The sequence below is a fragment of the Hemitrygon akajei genome, chromosome 5 (assembly GCF_048418815.1).
Source record: "Hemitrygon akajei chromosome 5, sHemAka1.3, whole genome shotgun sequence".
In the NCBI taxonomy this organism is placed as follows: domain Eukaryota; kingdom Metazoa; phylum Chordata; class Chondrichthyes; order Myliobatiformes; family Dasyatidae; genus Hemitrygon; species Hemitrygon akajei.
In genome coordinates, this window is record NC_133128.1 from 125,841,499 (window position 1) to 125,856,427 (window position 14,929).

At 41.9% G+C, this 14,929-nt stretch overlaps 1 protein-coding gene across 2 annotated transcripts in view; it reads right to left on the bottom strand.

Annotated features, from left to right (window-relative positions):
- The window catches only part of LOC140728157 (protein FAM117B-like), a 231,214-nt gene extending 217,820 nt beyond the window's left edge, over positions 1–13,394 (bottom strand). Inside the window, exon 1 of one of the 2 annotated variants that reach the window (XM_073046414.1) lies at positions 12,790–13,394. In XM_073046414.1, coding sequence (XP_072902515.1) covers positions 12,790–13,225 — 436 coding nt within the window. In that variant the 5' untranslated portion in view covers positions 13,226–13,394. The remainder of the gene's footprint in view (positions 1–12,789) is intronic. The other variant, XM_073046413.1, reaches the window with a different exon arrangement.
- Between the last annotated feature and the right edge of the window lie 1,535 nt (positions 13,395–14,929).

The following is a 14,929-nucleotide window of genomic DNA, read 5'->3' on the forward strand; positions in this document are numbered from 1 at the left end:
ATGGTACACATCGGTACCAATGACGTAGGAAGAAAGAGTGAGGAGGTCCTGAGGAGTGAGTATAGAGAGTATGGTAGGAAGTTAAAAAGCAGGACCTCAAGGGTGGTAATCTCAGGATTGCTACCTGTGCCACGTACTAGTGAGGGTAACAATAGGACGCTCTGGAGGATGAACATGTGGCTGAGGAACTGGTGTAGGGAACAGGGTTTCAGATTTCAGGATCATTGGGATCTCTTCTGGGGCAGGTGGGACCTGTACAAGAGAGACGGGTTACACCTTAACTACAGGGGGACCAATATCCTTGCAGGGAGGTTTGTTAGTGTTATGGGGAGGGGGGGGGATTTAAACCAGATTTGCAGGGGGATGGGAACCGGAGTGCCAGAGTAGACAGTGGAGCGGGAGTGAAAATAAATGATGTTAAAGGTTCATACAAGGTCACAAATAGAAGGGTTGTGTGTGGTGGTAATAATCTTCTGAGGTGTGTCTATTTCAATGTGAGGAGTATTGTGGGGAAGGCTGACGAGCTGAGGGCATAGATTGACACATGGAATTATGACATTGTAGCCATGAGTGAAACTTGGCTACAGGAGGGGCAGGACTGGCAGCTTAATGTTCCAGGGTTCTAATGTTTCAGACGTGATAGAGGCAGATGGATGAAGGGTGCGGGGGTGGCATTGCTAGTCAGGGAAAATGTTACAGCAGTGCTCGGGCAGGACAGATTAGAGGGCTTGTCTACCGAGGCCATATGGGTGGAGCTGAGAAACAAGAAAGGTATGACAATGGGGTTGTATTATAGACCACTCAACAGTCAGTGAGAATTGGAGGAGCAAATCTGCAGAGAGATAGCACACAACTGCAGGAAACATAAAGTTGTGATAGTAAGGGATTTTAATTTTCCACATATTGATTGGGACTGCCATACTGTTAAAAGTCTAGACAGGTTAGAGTTTGTAAAATGTGTTCAGGAAAGCTTTATAAATCAATATATAGTGGTAGTGACTAGAGAGGATACAATATTAGATGTCCTATTAGGAAACGAGTTAGGACAGGTGACGGAAGTGTGTGTGGAACACTTTGGTTCCAGTGATCATAACACCATTAGTTTCAACTTGATCCTGGACAAAGATAGATCTATGACATGTATAGGAAACGGAGCAAATAAGGTACTTGAGGAGTGTAAAAAGTGCAAAAAAATACTTAAGAAAGAAATCAGGAGGACTAAAAGACATGAGGTAGCTTTGGCAGTCAAGGTGAAGGATAATCCAAAGAGCTTCTACAGGTATATTAAGAGCAAAAGGATAGTAAGGGATAAAATTGGTCCTCTTGAAGATCAGAGTGGTTGGTTATGTATGGAACCAAAATAAATGGGGGAGATCTTAAATGGGTTTTTTGCATCTGTATTTACTAAGGAAACTGGCATGGAGTCAATGGAAATAAGGCAAACAAGTAGTGAGGTCATGGAACCTATACAGACTGAAGAGGAGGAGGTACTTGCTATCTTGAGGCAAATCAGAGTAGATAAATCCACAGGACCTGACAGGGTATTCCCTCAGACCTTGAAGGAGACTAGTGTTGAAATTGCAGGGGCCCTGGCAGATATACTTAAACTGTTGGTATCTATGGGTGAGGTGCCGGAGGATTGGAGGATAGCTCATGCTCCATTGTTTAAAAAAGGCTCTAAAACTAATCCGGGAAATTATAGGCCGGTAAGTTTGACGTTAGTAGTAGGTAAATTATTGGAAAGAGTACTAAGAGATAGGATCTATAAGTATTCGGATAAACAGGGACTTATTAGGGAGAGTCAACACGGCTTTGTGCGGTGGCAGGTCATGTTTAACAAATCAATTAGTTTTGCGAGGAGGTTACAAGGAAAGTGGATGAAGGGAAGGCAGTGGATGTTGTCTACATGGACTTCAGTAAGGCCTTTGACAAGGTCCCGCATGGGAGGTTAGTTAGGAAGATTCAGTCACTCGGTATACATGGTGAGGTAGCAAATTGGATTAGACATTGGCTCAATGGGAGAAGCCAGAGAGTGGTAGTGAAAGATTGCTTTTCTGAGTGGAGGCCTGTGACTAGTGGTATGCCACAGGGATCAGTGCTGTGTCCATTGTTATTTGTCATCTATATCAATGATCTGGATGATAATGTGGTAAATTGGATCAGCAAATTTGCTGATGATACAAAGACTGGAGGTGTAGTGGACAGTGATGGTTTTCAAAGCTTGCAGAGGGATTTGGACCAGCTGGAAAAATGGCAGATGGAGTTTAATACAGACAAGTGTGAGGTTTTGCCTTTGGAAGGACAAGCCAAGGTAGAAACTACAAGGTAAATGGTAGGGCACTGAGGAATGCAGTAAAACAGAGGGATCTGGGAAAACAGATACAAAATTCCCTAAAAGTGGCATCACAGGTAGATAGTGTCGTAAAGAGAGTTTTTGGTACATTGGCCTTTATAAATCAAAGTATTGACTATAAGAAAAACACAAAATGCTGGCAGAACTCAGCAGGCCAGACAGCATCTATGGGAGGAGGTAGTGACGACGTTTCGGGCCGAAACCCTTCATTGAGTATAACAGTTGGAATGGTGAGGTTGTATAAGGCATTGGTGAGGCCGAATTTGGAGTACTGTGTGCAGAATTACAGGAAGAATATTAATAAAGTTGAAAGTGTGCAGAGAAGGTTTACAAGGATGTTGCCAGGACTTGAGAAACTGAGTTACAGAGAAAAGTTGAATAGGTTAGGACTTTATTCCATGGAGTGTAGAATGAGGGGAGATTTGATAGAGGTATATAAAATTATGATGGGTGTAGATAAAGTGAATGCAAGCAGGCTTTTTCCCCACTGAGGTTAGGGGAGGAAAAAAAAGAGGACATGAGTTAAGGGTGAAGGAGGAAAAGTTTAAAGGGAATATTGGGGGGGGGGGGTTTCTTCACACAGAGAGTGGTGGGAGTGTGGAATGAGCTGCCAGATGAAGTGGTAAATGCAGGCTCACTTGTAACATTTAAGAAAAACTTGGACAGGTACATGGATGAGAGGTGTATGGAGGGATATGGTCCTGGTGCAGGTCAGTGGGACTAGGCAGAAAAATGGTTCGGCACAGCCAAGGGCCAAAAGGCCTGTTTCTGTGCTGTAACGTTCTATGGTTCTTAGAACAAGAAAAGTTTGCATCATCTCAATTCTTGTATTTTCAGGCAACTGCTAATGGAAACTACCCACTAGCTATGAACAAAGATCAAAAGGAAGGTCCAAAGATTCTTGAAATTAGAAAGTCTTCAAAGATGCAGTTCTCTGAAATAGTAAAATGTGTTGTGAATGCTGGGGAATCAGTCCATGTAATAAGCTTTGATTTCTTGAAGACATTTGATAAGATACTACAAAGTTTGAGGAAATGCAAGCTCGTGGCTTAGTAGGAGATAACAACTTGGCAGAACAACAAAAGGCATGAATGGTTGTTTAGCTACTTAACAAGTACTTCAGTGGTATCAGTGCAGGGAGTGCTCCCAATACTGTAATTTACATGGGGTGCTGAGGGCATTATCATCCGGTGTCATCAGCAAATTGAACAACCAAGGAAGTCAAGCTCCTGAAGAGGATGCAACACTACAACAAGATACACAGTAAATTAAGTAGATAAAAATCTGCCAAGTCAGAAGTACAGCACAGAAACTGAACCTTCAGCCCATCCACTCAATGCCGAAAGCATTTAAACTACCTACTCCCATCAACCTGCACCGGGATTATAGACAACCATACCCCTACGATGCACATTTTTTCTCCAAACTTCTCAAACATTTAAATTTAGCTCACATGTACCACTTGCATTGGTAGCTCATTCATACTCTCACAACCCAATGAGTGAAGAGGTTCCCCTCCCTCACATGTTCCTCAAACTTTTCACCATTCACCCTTGACCCACTACCTCTGATTGTAGTCCCACCCAACCTCAGTGGGAAAAGCCTGTCTGCATTTACCCTATCTATACCCCTCATAATTTTGTGTATTTCTACAAAATCTTCTATGTTCTACGGAATACAGTCCTAATCTATTCAATCTTTCCTTATAACTCAGAACCTCCAGATCCAGCAAACATCCTTGTAAATTTTCTCTGCACACTTTCAAACTTGTTTACATCTTTCCTGTGGGTAGGTGACCAAAACTGTACAGAATTCTCCAAACTAGGCCTCACCAGCACGTCCTTTACAACTTCATCTTAACTTCGGATCTCTGTACTCAATACATTGATTTATGAAGGCCAATGTGCCAAAAGTTTTCTTTACGACCCAATCTACCTGTGACGCCACTTTCAACAAATTATGGACCTGTATTCCTAGATCCCTTTGTTCTACTGCACTACTCAGTGCCCCACTAGTCACCATGCAAGATCTCCCCTGGATGGTCCTACCAAAGTGCAAACCATTGCAGTTGAATATTAAATTCCATCTGCCATTATCAGTCTATTTTTCCAGCTGATGCAACTCCCTCTGCAAATCATGATAGCCTTCCTTAGTGACCATTATACCCCCAATCTTGGAGCCAGTTGCAAATTTGCTGATCCAGTTAACTACAATATCCTCCAGATCATTGATACAGCTAACAAAAAAAATAATAAAAAGGACCCAGAAACAATCCATGCAGCACACCACTAGTCACAAGCCTCCAGCCAGAGAGGCAACCCTCCTCTACCACTCTCTGGCTTTTCCCACAAAGCCATTGGCTAATCCAATTCAATAACTCATCCTGAATGCCAAGTGACAACCTTCTTGACAAGCTTCCCATGTGGGACCTTGCCAAGTGCCTTACTAAAGTCCATGTACACAACATCCACTGCCTTGCCTTCATCCACTTTCCCAGTAAATTCCTCAAAAAACTAAGATTGGTTAGAAATGACCTACCACACACTAAGCCATGCTGACTATCCTTAATCAGTCCACGTCTGTCCAAATATTTATATATCCAGTCCCTTAGAATACCTTCCAATAACTTTCCCACAACTGATGTCAGACTCATCAGCCCATAATTTCCTGGCTTATCCTTAGTACTTTTAAATAGTGGAACAACACTGGCTATCCTCCAATCCTCTCCTGTGACCAAGAACTTTTAAAATATCTCTGCTGAGGATGTGGCAATTTCTGCACTTGCCTCCTGTAGGATCCAAGGGAACACCTTTTCAGCCCCCAGGGACTTATTCACCCTTACTTGCTTCAGGTAGCAAACTCCTCCTCCTCTGCAATCTGTACAGGATCCATGAAGTTGCTGCCACTTTGCCTCACTTCTATCGACTCTGTATTCATCTCCCAAGCAAATACAGATGCAAAGAATGCATTTAAGATCTCCCCCATATGCTTTGGCTCCAACACGGATTACCATTCTGGTCTTTCAGAAGACCAATTTTTGTCCCTTGCTATCTTTTTGCTCTTAACACATCTGTAAAATCCCTAAGGATTCTCCTTCACCTTGTCTGCTAGAGCAACCTCATGCCTTCTTTAAGCCTTATTGATTTCTTTAAGTGTTCGCTTGCATTTCTTACACTCCATAAGCCTCTCTCTCAATTGTTCCTACTTGTCTACACCTGCTATGCACTTCTTTTTTTCTTAACCAAAGCCTCAATCTCTTTTGAAAACCGAGGTCCCCTACTCTTTTAATCTTTACCTTCTATTCTGACAGGGTCATACAAGCTTTGTATTCTCAAAATTTCATTTTTTGAAGGCCTCCCACTTACCCAGTCCACCTCTACCAGAAAACTATCTGTCCCAATCTACACTTGTCAGATCATTTCTGTTACCATCAAAATTGGCCTTTCTCCAATTTAGAATCTGAACCCATGGACAGGCCTATCTTTTTGCATACTTTGAAACAATGGCATTGTGGTCATGGACACAAAGTGTTCCCCTACACAAACTTCTGTCACCTGCCGCGTCTCATTCCTTAATAGAAGATTCAGTAAAGCTTGCTCCCTCATTGGGACTTCTATATATTGAAGTCTCACTAATGGCTGTAATGTCATAATTCTGGGTTTGATCCATGCCCTGAGATCTTCTGCCTTTTCTTTGATAATTCTTGCATTGAAACATACATAGCTCAGGACACTAGTCACACCTTTTCATTCCTGAGTTTGTCTGAGGTTTTACCGACATCTGCCTCCATAAACTCTCCACTATCTGTCCTAGCACTCTGGTTTCCATCCCCCTACGACTCTCGTATAACCTCCATGCAGCATTAACAAACCTTCCCGCTAAGCTATCAGTCCCCTTCCAGTTCAGGTGCAACCACCTCTTCTGTACAGGTCCCACCTTCCCTGGAAAAGCCTGATAATCCAAAAATCTTATGCTCTACCTCCTACACGAACTCCTTAGCCATGTGTAAATTGTATAATCTTCCTATTTCTGGCCTCATTAGCACATGACACAGGTAGCAATCCTGAGATCACAACCCTGGAGGCTCTGCCCTTTTACTTAGCATCTACCTCCCTATACAGAACCTTGTCACTTGTCCTACCCATGTCATTCATACCTACATGGACCATGACATCTGACTGTTCACCTTCCACTAAAGAATTCTGAAGACTTGATCCAAGATGTTCTGAACCCTGGACCCAGGAGACAATATACCAACATGTCCATTCTCCTAACCTATCTCCACAGCATGCCTTTTCTTAACTCTTCCCTTCTATATCACAGACTCAGTGACTTTCCTTTGTTAAGTCATCTTCTCCCCCCCCCCCCCCCACCCAACAGTATCGAAAGTGATATATCTGTTGCTGAGGCTGGCCACAGGGGTACTCTGCACTGGCTGTTTAACCCCTTTCCCCTTCCTGACTCTCACCCAGTTTCCTGTGTCTGCACCTTCAGTGTAACTACCTCTCTATGTCCCATCACCCCTTCTGCCTCCCAAATGATCCAGTTCATTACAGAAACGTTCCAACCCACCTGGCATCTCTGCTGTGTTAACTGAGTAAATATAAAAGGAGGAAAGGAAAAAAAACACACACTTCAACTTGAGATTTTTTTCTTTCTCTGACTGAAGCCTCAAAGAGCTAAAGCCTAAAGATCGCCACTCCAGTGATGGTGCAGTGCTTGCCCCTCCCTTCCTTTAATTTGCTCTTGCTATTCAACTGCATACACCAATTGATCACTGGTCAGAGCTCAATTATGCTGTTGCGATCCACTGCTGTCTTTCTGCTTGGTCAGTGGATCTGAGTGAAATCCGCTCCTCTCAAATTTCTGATGCCCAGATTGATCATTGGTCAGAGCTCATGTGGGAAAAACAAAGTTGAAAAATGTCTATTTAGGCAGCAAAAACAAGAATACTTTTTTTTGCAGGTACAGAAACAGTGGAATTCTGTCAGATAAAAATGAACATCAAGGAACAAAACCATCAACATCTCTAACCTTACAGAGAAAGTTTGCCCTCCACACCATACAGACAATGCCCTCTTCTCGCTGTTAACATCAAGAAGGTGGAATAGGAGCCTCAGGACTCACACAGTCAGGATCAGTAACAGTTATAACCCCCTCAACTATAAGGCTCAAACCAGAGGGAATAACTTCACTCACCCCATCACTGAACCATTCCCACACCAAGACTCACTTTCAAGGACTCCTCATCTCATATTTATTGCTTATTTATTATTACTCTCCTCTTTCTTGTAGTATTTGCAGATTGGTTGTTTGTCTGTCCTGCTATTTACTGTGATTGCCAGCAAGGAAATGAATCTCAGGGTACTATGTGGTGACATACATATACTTTGACAATAAACTCATTTTGAACTTTACACAAATCATGCATCAACACAAAGGAAAAGTCCAGCTACACTTCTAGGTACTTTTATATACTTTCTCCACATGTGTTATTAAAGTAGAATGCCAATGCCAAGATTTCAGGTACACTGAGATGCAACTTCGAGCAATGGAAATATTGCTTCCATTGCAAAGTCTATTTAGTTTAATACTGCACAACAGCACATGATGTTCTTTTGAGCAATATCACTAAAGCACTCGAGAATCTGGCTGCTCCAGGTTACATGCAAAACAAATGCCTGTCTGTACCAATAGGACAAATGAAGCAGACAGGACTTCAAGGTTTTGTTTCGTCAACAAATGAGGATAATGGTAAAAGAAATGACATTGCCAGAAGCCACAGAGTTGGATTTTAGTATCTCGAAACATTCTGTGCACAGTGAATATAGATACTATTTTCACATTGCACTCTCAGCAAGGTTTGCTTAATAAAGGGGCAACCTAATAAACCCAACTACATTCCCAAAACATGTCTAGGCTTGTATGCCCTTTTATACAAAACACAAAATGATTGTTTAGACATATCATAAAAGGTTGCATTTATATAACAAAGTTTTAAAACACATTACAGAAGCAGCATCCAGAAAGATTTGTTGCTGAACCATAGAAGGTGCCTGAGAAATTGGTGCAAAGGAACCTCCAACACAGAGTTATACTTCCAGGCCTCAACACTGAAGCTACACATCTATTATACCAGGAAAGCATAATCAGGGATACACACAAGGCCAGGGCTGAAAGAATGCAGAAATAGAGGGTAATAAAAATAGATAAGTAGTCTAATGCAAATGGATGACACAGACAAAGATAAGTTTTAAATTCAAAATGAGCCATACATGATGATACTTCTGACATTTACAGGATAATACGGTCAGCCTTCCTTATCCACGAGGGATTGATTCCGGGACCCCTAGCGGATACCAAAATTCACAGATGCTCGAGTCCCTTATTCAACCTGTCTCAATACGGTGGATCTTAGGACCCAGCAGAACCCCAGACTTTATTTAACCTGTCTCAGTGCGGTGGATATTAGGACCCAGCGGCAGAGATCTGAATCCACAGTGTTTCTGTTCACAAAAATAATCACGATCGCAATTGAAAATAAAGTGGAAATAATAAAGCGATCGGAAAGAGGTGAAACGCCATCAGTCATTGGAAAAGCGTTAGGCTACGTCGGTCAACGATCGGAACAATTTTAATGAATAAAGTGAGAAAGGCTGTGCCCCAATGAAAGCTACAATTATTACTAAGCAACGCAGTGGTTTAATTATTGGGTTTTTGATCCTCACATCAACCCGGCACGGTGGAGAGCGCACTCGATAGCAATCTGTCACTGGATCGAACTTGGGAAGAAGCTCCTGAGCCTGGTGCTGAAACATACCTTCTTAACTGTTTTATATGCACAGAAAGGTAAAATACTAAGACAAACGTTTGACTAACTGATGCTAAATAATACTGGATGTAACTGTTCCGACCTACTGAGTGAGAGAACTTCCAATATTTTTCGATCCCAATCCACGATAATCCATGCACATCCTCCCATATACTTTACATCATCTCTAGATTACTTATAATACCTAATACAATGTAAATGCTATGTAAAATAGTTGTTATACTGCATTGTTTAGGGAACAATTACAAGAAAAAAAAAGTCTGTACATGCTCGAACAACAAGTGCTAGAAGAGCACTTCTGGGTTTTCGCGATTTACGGTTGATTGAATTCGCGGATAAGGAGGGCCGACTGTATTGTTTGGAATTCCAGTAGAGTTTGAGTACTGAGACTTGAAGCTGACCACACTAGAAATCACATCTGAAATAGGTAAAGATATCAACAGGTACAGACTATGGCAGACAATATTATAAAAGTTGCAGAGGGGCTACAGACCCCCACCCCCACCCCCCAAACTACAGGTCTGCATCACGTGCTGGGATGGTGGGTGAGATTAAAGACCATTCTGATAAAGGGTCTCAGATTTAAAAGTTTAACCATTTCTCTTCTGACAGGCTCTGCCCGGCCTACTCAGTACTACTTGTTTCTACATTTGGAACTTGCTTGTTCAGGGGATGAGCTGAAGTACAGAACTTGTGGAAACAGCTCTGTACTAAGGTCTGTCTTTCCAAACTTTAATGGAAGACACACCATGGTAATTATGTTCATTCAACACTAGATGCAAGATTGCAATAAATCAAAAAACTAAGGAAATTGACACCCAGACCTAGATGGATACATGGAATCTGTTAGCAATTTTTAACAACATCACTTCAAGGGACAGCAAATAAGAGAGAAATGAATAGCAGATTCATCCAGTGTGAAAAGCCACAAGTAAAATGTCTGGACAAATTAAAGCAAAAACCAATGGCTAGCCCATCCAGCCAAACAATAACTGAGAGGCATTAGAGAAGGATGAACCCTGTCAAAGGGATACAGTGATTAAAAATGTAGCTCAGTGTATTACCAACCCTGTTTTAAAATTTTGATCAGGGCCATTCAGTGCAGTTGAAAAACTTAATAAATGTTATAAGAAGCTCTGTTTAGGAAGACGAAACATGAAACCACATTGGTTGTATTTATCCAATTCTAACCTCCAAGTAGGTTCTGTATTCTAAATTAAAGCCTTTTCTAAGTCACTTGTGCAGAACGTGCTGCAGAGTTTCTTCACCTAGCTACTTCCCTGTTTACCACTCACTTCAATGTCTTTTGTAATCGTTTTCCTAACATTGCAAATTATTGTTACCTGCCTCCAAATGTTTCCAATTCTCAGTTTGCCCTGCACCTGATTTGTAGTGGATATTGGCATTCTAACCAAATTGCACTCTCATTGATCTGAATATAGCATTTTATCATGCACCTAGCAGCTACAGTACTTTTCATGCACACGTTTAATTTGTTGAATTTTCAGCTCTCATGCATTTTATTTTGAAGAAAATTATTTTTCAAATCCATTATGTAACTTTGTAACTATTACAAGTTATACCCATGTTATGGCTATTTGGGTTACAGCAATTTGCATTTAGTTCCCAAATCAAGAGCCAAAAATTTTAATTACTGAATTTGTGTGACAGCAAATTTTCAATCATGTACACACAAATGTACTAAAAAAAAACAGGGAGTTTTTGGGATCACTACAACATATTTATTCTGCAAACCCCTCCCCCAGTAATAGGAGGATCACGGGGCGGGTGGGGGGGGGGAGGGAGAGAGAAATCAAGCCGTTTCTGTGAGCACAAGGATGAACAGTGTTCTAGGCTACACATTGCTTACAAGACTTGAGCTGGGTAATAACCTAGTGGTTTGGAGGCCTTGTCAGTTTAATCTGCTTTCACTTATGTGTACCAAGTAATGCATTCTAAAAGCCAAGTACAAGATTAATCCAAGAACTAGCATGTTCCAGACTCAGGTGAAAAAAAACAGCTGCAAAGTTTTTTGTGGATTTCTTTTAAATGCTGGGCCTCCACATTTTAAAAATACATTAAACTATTAACATTTATCCAATCATGTAATCTAGGTAAGTGCCCTCAGATCTTTGATGAATAGACCCTAACTTACATTACTCACATAAAATGCATTTACAAAACCAGACAAACTTTGCTCAGTGAACCAAATGAATCACACATTAAAATATTTTAGAATCAAGACAAAAATAAAGCTACAGAATATATAATAGTTCCATATATTTAATATTCTTGAGCAGCAAGTTTCAGCTACTATGTACAAGCAATTTTCTGACTTCCATTATAATTATGACTATTTTTTGAGAGCGTATAATTCAAGTTTTCCAATCAACTAGCTAAACTGCACATTGAGTTAATAAGTACTTTAGGTTGAGAAGCCACAGAATTCAGGAAGTAGCTAGATAAGTATAAAGTGCTTCAATTGGATACAGCATAAATGCGAGATTTTTCTTGTGCTTTGGACGCATGGGATTAATAGAGTTCTTTTTCCAAGTTATCATGAAGTACGTTAAACCAGAAATCACTGCTCCACTAAGCTATAAATTACAAATGTATTGTTGTACCATTTACTGTACTTGTCACATTCCAGTTTAATTCAAAATATTACATATAGACAAAGCTCAAATCATTCTAAAGAAATGTAAAGTGACAGAAACACTTAGGAAGTTAAAATTCAGTAGCAGAGTAGCGAGCTGTAGGCATTTCAAGTACTTTTATACCAACCTATTAACTGATAATGCAAAGGCCAAGCCCATGGCATTCTGGTTGGACTTCATGAAAAACAACATCCTGTGGCAGAATTGACAAGGCAATTCCTTTGAAAAACTATGTTTACAATGCTCACTTGGTTCAGTTTTCTCAGTAAAATTAAGTTTAGAATGTACATTCTTTCAAGAGATACCTTGAAATTGTACAATAAATTGTTCATTGTCAGTTATATTTTCTTCCAATTAAAGATACACAAAAACGTTGTATGAAAATCATACACAAACTTCCAGTTACTATGCATTTGGCAGCCAAATTATGGTACTTAATTCTTCGAGTTATGTTGGTTTATCCCATCCCCCAATAGGGACTGTACCCTAGAAAAATGCACAACACAATGAACTGTAATTGCCTTATTAGCTGAACTAACTCAAGGCAGCAGTTGCACAATTAGACTCAACAAGGCCAATGAGAGGAGAGAATGACAGGCTAGATTAAATCTACTTTTCATTACATCCAGGACTCCTCTTGGGTCAAAGTAGAAAAGGGCCACGTTTGGTCGTGGTACTTTCTTCAGACATGGCCTACTGACGCTCTCGCCTCAGCTCACGTGAACAATGGCCTATGCAAGCATAACCCATGCAAAGCAAGGGATAGTGAATTGGAAATTTTACTTTACAATGTGTACGTCTACATCAATCGGCTAGAATGAACTCTATACTTGGACTTAAAACTAGAAACTAAAACGAAGCATAATGAACTTGTTGATTATGCTTCCAACCCCAACCCTTCTCCGGATGTTTATTGCGTTGGCAGGTGGAGAAGCCCTTGACTATACCTTTGCAGATGGGAGAGTTCGGACTCTTCCTTTCTGGGGAGCCCCGGTGTTCTGGAGATTTCCTGTGCCGGACTCGTGAAGAATCTGCTCCTGGGGCCCACAAAGAAGTGGGCGACGAGCAAGGAGAGGTGGTGGCAGTAATGGTGGCCGCCTGGAGCGGCTGTGTCCTGGTGGGACTGCCCCGCGAAGAGGCCGCGCTCGTCTGTTGTTGCTGAGTCCTGGTGGGGCTGCTCCGGGAGGCGGCCGTCTGCTGCCGCCCCCCTCCGCCAACACACCTCGTTGGGCTGCCCTGCTTCAGCTGGAACGGCACGGTAGCCCTCATGGGCTGCGGTCGGCCGACACCACCACCACCTCCACTGTTATTACTACCACCAGCACAGCTGCCGGTGCTACCCCCGCTCGTCGGTGACCCGTTCCGGCGTACACGCTGAGACATCCTGCAAGAGCCGGGGAGAAGCACACACACAGAGTCCCGTGCCGCTGTGAATCCAATCGGGTGCCTTCGAGCTGAACTGCCCTCCGTCCGGCGCCGCTGCCCTCTCCCCTCCCTCCTCACGCACTCTTCCCTTTCTTCTCCCTCAGACAGGAACCGACCACGGCTCGCGCTCCGCACTCCCCCGAGTCGCGCAGGCGCCGCCTCCAGAGACGGCGCATTGGCCGATGCAGCAAGCCCCAGAGTTGACTGCGGCGACGCCGATTGGACGGGGCTGCAGCGTCCCCCCGCCCCTCATCCTAACCCCGCCCTCTTACTTACGTCGCGGCGCGTGTATTCCACGCCTACTCCGTCGCCCCAGGAGACCGCCACCGCCTTCCATTCAAAGCCTCAGCAGCTTGTTGCTTGGGGGTGGGCTGCCGATCGGGAGGTAAACAAAACCGGCCGGTCCTGAGGTAAATGGCGCACTCTCGTGGCAACGAGGAGAAGCAAGCTTGCTTCTTGCGGGATTAGCATGTAAATAGGGAGAAGTGGAGGAGCTACACCTCGAACTTTGTACATGCCGAGGCAGGGCCCGGTGAAGGGAAGAGAGCGGAAGCAACCTGAGTTTGGATCCATTCATAAATGACGTTTTACCGTTTAATAGTAGAAACTATTCACATTTAAAACTGTTCTTCAAGATCTCAGGATCTTACTGATGTTCCATCATTAAGTTAAAAAAATTTTAATGCAGCCCAAGTGACATAAATAGATAATGAAATAATTTGTAGTAATGTCTGCGGAGGAAGAAAAAAGAATTAGCATTTTGCATTACTTCGTTTTTGGTTTTAAATTCAGATTTCTAAGGTATGCTTGAAGTATGTTTCATTCGATTACTGTATAAAGCATAATTTGTACATACAAAGTTTCCATAAGCAGTTGAGAATGACTTAGTTACACACCTGTAGAAGGAAATTAAGGAATGGGACTGCACAATAAATAACACAACAATCCAGAATTGTCAAGGATCTTGGGCTGTATAGCCATGAATCTCTGAAAACAACAATGGTGGTTTGGATGCCATGTTGTGGTGTATGACAGAATCGAAGACAATTGATTGAACTGTGTTAGTATGGCTAGCTAGAATATTGCATCTGGTTACTACATTACTGATATTACTGCATTCCTTTTTCACCATATTCACACATTACACTCTGTTTTTATGTACATAGGAGAAGTAACGCATATCAGAATCAGGTTTAATATCACTGACGTGTCATGAAATTTGTTAACTTAGCAACAGCAGTACAGTGCAAAAGATAATATAGGCAATCAGTTACAGTATATATTACATAGTTAATTTAAACATAGTGCAAAAACAGAAATGATAGCAGTGAGGTAGTGTTCATGGGTTCAATGTCCTTTGAGGAATCCGATGGCACAGGGAAGAAACTGTTCCCAAATTGCTGATTTATCTGTTTTTCTTTAGTATAAGAACAATGAAATAATACTCAAGATGGTGCAAGGGAAATTATAAATATTTCCAAGACTGAAGAATTTTTGTTACTATTGGTGAGGTTAGGATTTCACTGTAAATTCACCTCTTAACATTTGATCACCACTGTTCCACAAGCCAATCTCAGTTTATGTTATTGAATTTCTACAAGCGAGACTTAAACTGATCATACAACACACAAATTACTGGAGGAACTGAGTGGGTCAAGCAGA